The 11,141-nt window shown below is 43.1% G+C and overlaps 1 protein-coding gene across 3 annotated transcripts in view; it reads left to right on the forward strand.

Moving 5' to 3' along the window:
* LOC128095438 (calcium-binding protein 5) overlaps positions 1-8,510 on the forward strand; it is a 53,949-nt gene extending 45,439 nt beyond the window's left edge. Inside the window, exons 2-7 of one of the 3 annotated variants that reach the window (XM_052714384.1) lie at positions 1,206-1,236; positions 1,711-1,854; positions 3,900-4,009; positions 5,696-5,843; positions 8,100-8,129; positions 8,399-8,496. In XM_052714384.1, the coding sequence (XP_052570344.1) occupies positions 1,206-1,236; positions 1,711-1,854; positions 3,900-4,009; positions 5,696-5,843; positions 8,100-8,125 (459 nt within the window). In that variant the 3' untranslated portion in view covers positions 8,126-8,129; positions 8,399-8,496. Of the gene's footprint in view, positions 1-1,205; positions 1,237-1,710; positions 1,855-3,899; positions 4,010-5,695; positions 5,844-8,099 lie in introns of those variants that run through there. The other 2 variants (XM_052714383.1, XR_008213245.1) reach the window with 2 other exon arrangements.
* Positions 8,511-11,141: the final 2,631 nt, after the last annotated feature.

Here is an 11,141-nt window from a genome sequence, read left to right on the forward strand (position 1 = left end):
GTCAGTGGGATGTAGCAGAAAGAATTTGCTATGGGAATCAGGAGTCCTCCATCCTAGCCCCAGCCCTGTGTCTGACCTCTGAGTGATCTCAAAGGAGTATGAGTGTCATAAAAGTAGAAGAGGGTATTACTTCAGGGAAGAAATGGGACTGGGAAAAGAGGAATATGTGCTAGATGTGGTTGTGGTGCCAAGAACAGCAAAGGACAATGATATAGATGTGTGACAACATCCCAGTGTAAACCTGTTTCTTTGTTAACAAAAATTCATTTTTAAAAGGACGAAGTGGCTGAGAATGTATCTTAACTGGCAGAGTTTATCTTTGCACATCTGAGGTCCTGGGTTCAATCCCTAGCTTCATACAAAGTGGGCGTGTTGGGATGTTTTTGTAATCCCAGGGCCTGGGAGGTGGAGGCAGGAGCATCAGAAGTTCAGAGTCATTCTTGGCTACTAGTTATATGAGACTCTGTCTCAATAATAGAACAAATAAATAAGGGCCAATGAGAATGCTCAGTAGGTAAAGGCACCTGTTGTTAAGTCTGATGACCTGAGTTCTATCCCCAGGATGGTGGAAGGAAAGAACTGACTGCCTCAGATTGTCCTCTGACCCCTCACAAGTACTCGGCAAGCGCTTGCATTTCAAAATGATTAAATAAATAGGCAAATAAGTAAAAGGAGAATAGGATTCATTGATTTCTCTCTCCCTCGGAAGGGAGTATTCTGTTTATGAACTCTGTGACCTTTGGTAGGCTCATTAATCTCTGTTTTTCAGCTTCTCATGGATAAGATGAGAATATTTGAGTCTACCTCACTGACATGGTTCTGAGGTTTAAATACAACGAAAGGGCTCTGACCACAGTAGATGAGACATATTGCACTTTCTTCATCTGGAGAAGAGGTTCTAGCTCCCTCATGTTTAGGACAGACCATCAGAGATGAAGATTCAAGGATGGGAGACAGGAAATGAGAGGGGAGGAAGAAAAGGGTAGTCAGAGAAGAGCCGGGGACGGGAGGTGGAGATGGAAGGAGGAAGGTGAAATTAAAGAGCGCGAAGGACCGGGAAGCTTGATAAACACTGGGGACGGGAGGTGGAGATGGAAGGAGGAAGGTGAAATTAAAGAGCGCGAAGGACCGGGAAGCTTGATAAACACTGGGCTTGTTTGGGGAAGTGGGACCTTTCCAATCTCCTCTCCTTGTGTTCCTTTCAGGAGAGACCACTGGGACAGGACGAGATTGATGGTAAGTCCTTGCTTAGATGCCCTTCCATGTTAGCCACTCATTGCTGCCCCCTCCTCCATTTTTGTGTAACTTCTTTCATGGGAGGATCCCTTTCCCTCCCCCTGCTGAATGTAATTTGCGCAGCTCATTCTGTGTCATTTTAACAGGGTGTCTGTCTCATTTGCATGGGTCTGAGGAACTCAGAAATGATGCAAGTTTTAGATTTAAAAATGTTACTATTTTTCTTTGGTTGGTTTTGAGATCTCTTGTAAGTTCACTCAAGAGTCTGAGGACTTCAGTGCTCTTGGGGGGTCATCTTCTCATTAGCACATTTTATAGATTCCTGCTTTTTTTTTTTTTCTAAATGAGTCATTTAGTTCATTAAATGCATTCTTCATAAAATCTCTAGTTGTGTCTTATGGATAGTTTCAAGGGATGCCAGTCTTAGCCACTGGCTGTTTCAAGTTGCTCTACAGCTCTTCTCTTAATTTTTAGAGCTCCGGGAAGCATTTCTTGAATTTGACAAGGACCGAGATGGGTTCATCTCTTATAAGGATTTGGGCAATCTCATGAGGACGATGGGTTACATGCCTACGGAGATGGAGTTGACTGAGTTGGGCCAGCAAATCCGCATGAACCGTGAGGACAGGGCTCGGGGACACGCCTGGAGTTAGGACAGCGTGGGAATGAGGAAGGTGTTCAGGTTGACAGTCGCACTTTAAATAGGAAGGTGGTTCAGGGGAAAGAGCTGTCTGCCAGAAAGCAGCTCGGACTGTGCTGCATTTGAAGTGGTTAGAAAAAGGACTTTTAGGGGGGTGGGCTGGGGGGAAGGCGGGGGGGGTGAGCGGGAGGGGGGAGAACAAGGGAATCCGTGGCTGATATGTAAAATTAAATTAAATTATAAAATTAAAAAAATTATAAATAAATATAATGTTAATAAATGAGTCAAAAAAAAGAAAAAGGACTTTTAAAGATGGATCTAGATACCAGTTGCACCTTTTATGATTCAAAATGTTAAAGATTTCAAAAAAATGTGTATGAGTGTTTTGCCTGTATGTATGTCTGTGCACCTGCAGAAGCCAGAAGAAGGTGTCAGATTCCCTGCAATTGGGATTACATACAGTCATGAGCTACCATGTGGGTTCTGAAAACTAAATCCAGGTCCTCTGTAGGAGCAGACTGTGCTCTTAATAGCTGAGCCTGTCCAGCTTCCCACTTAAAATTTTTAAATTGCATTTATATATTTTGTGTGTTAATGGAAGAAGGGGCACATGTGGATGCTACAACATCTGTGTGGTAGGGTACAGTTTTCAGGAGTCAGCTCTGTCCTTTCACCACGGGAGTCTTGGGGATAAAACTCAATGTCATCAAGCTGGGCAGCAAATAATTTTTACCTGATAAGCCATCTCCCTGGCCCACAAGTCCCACTTTCATTATTTACTCATTGTGGCCATTTTGAACAGTGGAATATTTCTGGAATATTCCTGGTTTTCACTTTCCTGATCTATCAAGTAAAGATATGATCATGGCTTACTTATTCATTGTATTGTAGAAAGGGTGCCACTGTGGGAAAGGTCATATTCCCCAATGAGCCCTTACTATATGTAAGTTCTTATCAGTAGAGTAGCTTGGTGTTGAGCTTGATGGACATTGAACATACACCTGGACTTGGATCCAGTGTTAATGAATAAGTAGTATTGCTCAGCAATGCATCATTAAATGCAAACCTAGGCTGATTCTGTGATTGAATCCAGAATTAAGTTGGCTCCTGGGCATGGATCTGAGTTAACAAGATTAAATTCCATGTCATAATAGTAGTTAGGCCCCTGTATGCTGGTTCCATATCTGTAGGTTCAAACAAGTGCCAACAGAAAATATTTAGGAAGGCTCTGTATCTACACTAAACATGTAAGGACTTTCTGCTTTTCTCTGGTACCTGAACAGTACAGCACAGCTGCTATTCACAGAGCATCTGAGTGTAGCAGATAATGGATAATCTAGAGGTGACTAGATCATATATGAGACTGCATGTATAGTATACACATATTATTATACATATTATACCACTTATGATAGGGACTTGAACATCAACATGCTTTGATATACCATGGATATCCTAGCACCAGATTTCAGTGGATACAATGGATAGCTCTCATCAAACTTGGAAGAGACTGGTCCACGTTTAAATCTACATTTCTTCTGTTGATCTATAGATGGTGGATGAATAAGCCTTAAACCAGTAAAAAAATTGCTGAGTGGGTCTGGACAGATCACTCCATGGTTAAGAGTATCTACTATTCTTACAGAGGCCCTGTGTTTATATCCCAGCACCCATGTTGGGGAGCTTATAGCCATCTGTAATGCCACCTGCAGGAGAATCTGATGCCCTCTTCTGGCCTCTGTGGGCACTGCACTCATGTGCATACATGCACACAGTTTAAAATGAAAAAAAATTAAGATTTACTGAAGATCACCCAGTTATACCTATATGCTTTGTCTAATAAGTTCATTCACATTAGAGCAACCTGAGGGCTTGACTTGTCTGAGAAAAGGAAGAGACTCAAAGAAAACCCTTAGCGTTCAAGAAGACGGGAGTTGACCTATTTCTGACTTAAATGGGAAAGTGCAGGGATAGAAGCTCAGAACCTGTGGAATCATTGCTAACCATGCTCCATCTTCCTCAGTTGGTGGCCGTGTAGACTTTGAAGACTTTGTAGAGCTGATGACCCCCAAATTGCTTGCAGAGACAGCAGGGATGATTGGTGTCCAGGAGATGCGAGATGCCTTCAAGGAGGTGAGTTAAAAACTCCATAATGCTGACAGAGGGGTGAGGGAGACCTCAAGGAGCTAGTTTTATTAGTCCACACCATGGGCAGTGCTCATTTAAATCAGCTGGTTGGGATTAGATACAGAGGAAAGGAGAACCACATATTCCAAACACCAGGCAATATGTATTCATCTTTTTTGACCCTTACATACAGTATTAGGAATAAGCACACATCTATTCCCATTGTATGCATGAAAACATTGAGAATCAAGGACTGCAAATGATACCCATGTTTCCCAAGGTAAATACTGGAGCCTCTAATCTTGCCTTCTGTAATGGAAGGAAGAATCTAAGAGTTGATATTTTCAAAAGGGCAGAGCTATTCTATGGAAGGAAGCTTCTAGTACAGAGGTTGTTAGACAGGAAGATGTTTGTGAAAGGGAGGCAAGTCTTAGTCCTAGACATAACAAGAAACAGATAAGGTCTCCAGGATTTGGTGGCATGGCTCAGTGGCAAAGCACCTGCCTTTAGAATCCCCCAGTGAGGGGCTGGGGTGTGGCTCAGTGGTAGAGCCCCTGCCTAGAATCCCCCAGTGAGGGGCTGGGGCATGGCTCAGTGGTAGAACCCCTATCTAGAGTCCCCCAGTGAGGAGCTGGGGGTGTGGCTCGGTGGCAGAGCCCCTGCCTAGAATCCCACAGTTAGGGGCTGGGAACCTGGTTTTGCAGTAGAACACTGCTTTAGTGTGTGCAAGGCCTTGGTCCTTCTCTGGCTTTCATGTCACATGTATTCTGTTATCTCCTTCCCTCTTCCTCCTCCCATCTCTTCTTCCCTTCTCATAGTCTGCTTTCTAGTTTCATGACACACACACACATGCATACACATACATACTCAGATTTAAATCTATGTTCCATGTATGAGAGAGAACATCTGATTTTTGTCTTTCTGGCTTATTTTGTTTAACACAGTGGTTTTCAGGACCATCCATCTTCTTGCAAATGTCATAATTAAAATTTTCTTCATGGCTGAATAAAATTGTCAAAGAATAAATAAAATATCCTACTAAATATTTATAATAATATAATACTCCTAATAATTTATAAAAATATAGTGATATATGATAATAATAAAAAGCATGGGGTGAGTAAGATAATTCAGTGGGTAAAGGCACTTACTGCCAAGCCTGATGATCTGAGTTCAATCCCCAGGACTCACATAATGGAAAGAGAGCAACAACTCCTGCAAATTGTCCTCTGACGTTCACAGGTGCACCATGCATGCATGTGCCCACACATACACATACACATAAACAGACAAACAAATAAATAAGCAAATAAATGCAATAATTTGTTTAAAGACATGGAAAACAAACAAAAACTAAGAAGAACAAGGAAGCTCCTGGCCGTGATGGATAGATCTGTCACACTAGTTGTGACAGATTTCATGAATCTATGCAGAAGTCTACACTCATCCAGTTGTGTGCATTACACACACAGAGCTGTTTGTATATCAGTTACACCCTTAATAAATATGTTAAAAATAATGTAGATGCAAATTTAAAAGAAGCCCTATCCTGGAGGAGCCAACATTCCAGTGGATGACATGTCCTCAGTACTTAGCTTGGTTCTTAACCTCCAGTGAATGACCTGGAACCCTGACCTTCCCTGAGGCTGTAATCACCACTGAAGCTAATCTAGCCTCGTTGCTTCTGTTTAGTTTGATGCCAATGGAGATGGGGAGATCACATTGGCAGAGCTGCAGCAGGCCATGCAGAGGCTGCTGGGAGAGAAGCTCACACCCCGGGAGATTTCTGAAGTGGTACAGGAGGCTGACATCAATGGAGATGGCACTGTTGACTTTGAAGGTAATACACTGGACAGAAATCCAGGAATCTGCACCTGTTCCTTCCCCATGTGGTTCTCCAAGTCACCCTCTCCGTATAGCTCTCCAAGTTTGCATTTGAATGTTCTAGTTTCATTTCTCTTGCTGTGATAAAATGGCTCACTCCCTGGCCTTTGCTCAGATAGCTTTCTCATGCAGAAACCGCCTGCCCACAGAATGGTGTTGCCCACAGTGGACTGGGACCTCTTGCATCAATCAGTTAGCCACCAACCAATGCCCCATAGATATGCTCTCAGGCCAATCTGATTGTGGCAGTTCTTCAGTTGAGTTTTCCTCTTCCTAGACAACTCTAGATTGTGTCAAATTGATAATAACTATAAACTAGTACACTGTCGGATCATACCTGAGGGAGGCATACGTTGGCTACATCAAGTTTAAATTGTGATATTCTCTGGTTTAAAGTACTCAGCATCTAGCTATTGCCTTCAGGCATGGGGCCAAAATGTGTAGTCTATTCTCCAAGTCAATGCCTCTTCAGCTCACCTATCTCTGTCTTCTGCAACTATGCTGTGAATTGGTATGTCCTGGGGAAATGTGTTTCCTGTTGCTTATCCTTTAACTTCTCTTCCTTTGTAACTCACTTCCTGTCCACTTGTTGCACTTCTAAGACATCCTTCAAAGACACATGCCAATCACCTTTTGCCAAGAATCTCCCCTTTCCCTTGCCTGAGTACATTAAACCTGACAGGCCTTTTTGTTCTTTTCCATGGAATGTATCTTATGTTCGTTTCCATGCTGCAGAGCAGCTGAGGATCTCCCACCCACCCCTTCCTTTTGCTGGTGTTTGTGTGTGAGGCAAATGTACAATGTGTGTGTGTGTGTATGTACACTCACAGAGACCAGAGGAGGGTATTGGGTGTCCATCTCTATCACTCTCCACTTTATTCCCTCTAGACAAGGCTGTCTCTGAATCTGAAGCTAGGCTGGTAACTTGCAAGACCCAGCAATCTTCCTCTTTCCACCTCCCACAGCACTATGGTTACAGGTGCACACTGGAAATTTTAATGTGAGTACCAGGGATTCAAACTGAGCTACTCATGCTTTTGCAACAAGCACTCTTACCCATGGATCCAGCTCCCCGGCCATTCAGAGGGGTCTTTTAAAAGCCATGTCTGCTCTGCAAGTCCCCAAATGGGAACTTAGTAAATTTGTTGGGTACCCGTTGGATCTTATCAGTCTCAGATATACTTTGTGCATCAGTGAGAATGGGGAAGAGGTGGAGGTGAGGCTATCAGATTTTTAGGCCAACTACAAGCAAGGGAAGGATAAGATGACCTCAAGATGTGGTGGAGCCAGCAAATTCATCTGACATTACGTCTAGACAAAGTAATGGGCAATCTGTTCATTCAAGGCATTCTATTCACTGTCTACTTGATCTTGAACAAGCCAGTGTCCCTTACTAGCCTCTATTTCTTTTCTGTAAGATGGCACCAGGAGGGTTGAAATATGCAACAAAGGCTAGACATATAGCCCAGTGGGTAAGAGCTTTTGCCGCCCAAGCATGAGGACCTGAGTTTGGATACCTAGTACCCATGTGAAAAAAAATATTCAGGCGTGGCCCCATGGCTGTAACTGGTGGGGGATAGTGGTGGAGATCAGAGGTTCACTGCAGTTCCTTGGCTATCAGCTTAACAAAGAATTGGTGGGTTGAGTCTGGAGAGATGGCTCAGTGGTCAAGAGTGTTAGCTGCTCTTCCAGAGAACCCAGAACTCATGGCAGTTCACAACTCCAGTTCCAGTGAGATCTTCTGGGCACTGTATGCATGTGGTGCACAGGCATCCATGTAGGCAAAATACCAATGCACATTAAAACAACAACAACGACAACTAGTGAACCCCAGGTTTGGGGAGGGACCCATCTTCAAGGGAATGAGATGTGGAGCATTGGAGGAGGACACTGGGCACCCTCCTCTAGCCTCCCCATGTGCATGTGTGGGTGCACATGCACCTGTACATACATGCATATACCACACACACAAGAAAAAGAAAAGATGGCATAAATATCATATATGAAATAAATTTCAATAAAAGATGAAATAAATGAAACTAATAATTTCTATTTATAAGCACTTAGTATGATTTTTATGGACATTGTGTCATAGAGAATTCAAGTCATTTCCTAAAGATGGATGTCACTACCTACAACACGGGAAAATCTCCCCAAAGTAACCCCAGTTGCTTTTACTAAGAGGAGCTTCACAGGAAATTTTCTTTTTCAGAGTTTGTGAAGATGATGTCTCGTTGAAGAGGTAATAAGCTCCAGACACACACTGCCTTGTCAACATGGGACTGGATTCCCAGGAGCCCTTGAAGGGTAGAGGGTGGGAGTGGACTTGCCATGTTATGGACCTGGGTGTAACTGCAATCAGTTGCTTTGCTTTTGGGGAGCAGAAACAACTATAGAAGCAGATTTAGAAGGAAGACTGTGTCCATAAGTAGGAACTGCATTAGGATCCAGCTGCCACTCAAACATTCCAGGGGCTATGACAGCTTTCCCTAATTCTCTGTTTCCCAGCAGATTCTCCTTCCATGTCTCCCTTGGGAAAAGGTGGTGTGGGGAACTTTTTCACAGCCTGCAGGAAGAAAAGAAAATCTTTCAAAAAGTTCCACATCGAGCCTGCTTTCCTCCTGGCTCCTCTAACAACAACCCTGTTTCCTTCTCTTGGCAAGAGAGTGTCCCACCAGTCACAGGGCTGTAATGGGGATCCTGATAAGTCTCAGCTTGGAAATGCCTCAGGAAGGAGGCCTTCAAGGTTGCGTTTTCCCAATTTCCCAGAAGCACAGTTCATTGCTCCCCTGTAAACACCCATGTCTCTGTCCCAGTGTGAGATAACCAAGGGGAACTGAGCTAAACCACTAATCTGGATTATCAAGGTTTAGAGCAAGCTGATCCCTGGGGGGAACTAATCCCCTGCAAAATATCTTGAGCTTGGGGGGAGTAGGGGGAGAAGACAGGATCCCCCAAATCCCTAGCTCAGCCAGGTGACTGAAATGCCATTCCCAGAAACCCTCTGCCCCTGTGCTGATCTGCCCTTGGCTGCTTCAAGTGAGTCTCTACCTTAGGTGGTTCGTGGACTCCATCCCTTACATACTCACATGGATCTGGGCACTTCAGCCACTTTATCACTCAAGATAATGAATTCTTGTCATGCCTTCCTCCCAGCTTTTCTTGCTTTGAAGTCCATTAGGTAGAACTATAGAATATGTCATCTGATCTATGACCCAGTAGCCTCAATGTATATGACTGAAATAAAGTAAAAGTAGAAGAATAATATATGTCTTATCCTCTTGCCTATGGTTTCTCTGTTTATGTTACTCTCTGGGGACCACTTGAATTTATTTTAGCTTTTTTTTTCCTTTTAGTATTTGTGTAGTAATTTTCTCTGAATTGAAACATTTCAACCCAGAGGAAAGCGTGTTAATACTCAGGAAATCCTAAACAAGGATCCTTAACACTCAACTATGGGTCTTGAAAGATGGCTCTGCAGTTAAGAGTCCTGGCTGCTGTTCTTCCAGAGGACTCAGGTTTGATTCTCAGCACACACATGGTGGCTTATAACCATCTGTAATGTCAATTTCAGGGTATCTGGCTCCCTTTCTGGCTTCTGTGAGAACTGCTTGCATGTGGTGCACACACATATGTGCAGGCAAAACATCTATAGATATTAAAAAAAGAAGATTGGAGATATGGTCTTGGCTTTCTTGTGAATGATGATCTGGAGGGAGGTAAAGTGAGAAAGTGGGATGATTATATCTCCTGGGACATGTGCAGCCTACCAGTGGCCATGTCACTCAAAGAGAGTGATTATCCCATTTGAAACAGCCAATGACTCTTCTAATAGGGGTGGAGACTTAGTGGCCCTGCCTCCATCTGTGATGGAGTTTTGACTTACTTGATCTTGTGCAGGTAACTATTGCTACCATGAGTTGATGAAGTCCACAGCCTTCCTGTGCCCAGAAATCAGCATTTTACAGCTTTCCTCCCCATCCACCAACTCTTAAAATTTTTCAGCCCTTCCCTTCCATTATATTACCTGAGCTTTGGTGGGAGATTGATACAGATGGTTTATCCACAGTTGAGCACTCAGAGTTAGTTATACTTGGCACTTTGGCCAGTTGAGAGTCTCTGGATTAATCATTACCCACAGCATGAAGAAGTTTCTCTGATCAAAGTAAAAAAAAAAATAGTTCTGAAAAAAACCACAAATCTATTTATAACTACAAATATTTAGAATGCATTTTGACAGAATGACCATTTTGTGAAACAACAGGTTTCCTTCCATGGCCTATGATTTCTATAGCCACAGGCTTTGACCAGGTTTACAGTACCCTGGTGGGGTGGGAGGCCACTTGGAGCTGAGGCTACTTCTAACTTGGGCTACAGTTACAGTACCCAGGCATGAATTCTTTCTCACGATGCAGACTTCATAGCCAATCAGTAAGCAGTTGGTTACCCCCGTAACTGTCATGCTGTTAGCAGATCAGTATTGTAGAATTCAGTGTCCGCTGCTGGGCAAAACCACTGATGCCTGGGCAGCATTAATTAGACTCAGAGGGTTATTAATTATAATAAAAAATTTATATAATAAAATAAAATATAATATAAAAAATAAATACAATAAAAAGAGGACATGACGTTGAAAAGGGAATGGGGTGGGGTCACTAGGGAGAGTTAGAGGGAGGTAGTGGTAGATTGATATGATCAATATACACTGAATAAATGTTTGAAGCTATCAAATAATAAGATGTATTTTTTAAAGAAAAAAAACAAAAATAACAACACACACAGATGAAATATGGGAAGAATAAAGAGTAGCTTAATTAGAATGGCAAGAGAAGGGAGCTCATTGAAGATGGTATGTCTCAGTTTAGGTTTTCCAAGTTTTTTCTCTGTATGGGGGTAAACATGAACTGGCAGGAGGTTCACTGCAAGAGAATCAACCCTGTGAAGGAAAGCGAAAGGGGTGGGATCAAGCAGAAGAAACTGAGCTTTGGACACAGCCCTGTGGAGTTGTCTCACTTGAACTGAAACACCTGAAATCTGGCCTCATTCACTCCTACTCTGTCAACTGAGAAGGACATGAGCCTGGGGGGTGGGAGGCCACTTGGAGCTGAGGCTACTTCTAACTTGGGCTGGCCACTGATGACTCTGCAGCCAGGACTCTACAATTGGACAAAGTTCCTTTCTTAAGAGGGATCTGCTCAGCCTGATTCCATTTCCATCATAAGGGCACTTCAACCTTTAACAGAGGGGGATGCAG

Source organism: Peromyscus californicus, unplaced genomic scaffold (assembly GCF_007827085.1).
Source record: "Peromyscus californicus insignis strain IS unplaced genomic scaffold, ASM782708v3 Scaffold_4__1_contigs__length_199733344, whole genome shotgun sequence".
In the NCBI taxonomy this organism is placed as follows: Eukaryota; Metazoa; Chordata; class Mammalia; order Rodentia; family Cricetidae; genus Peromyscus; species Peromyscus californicus.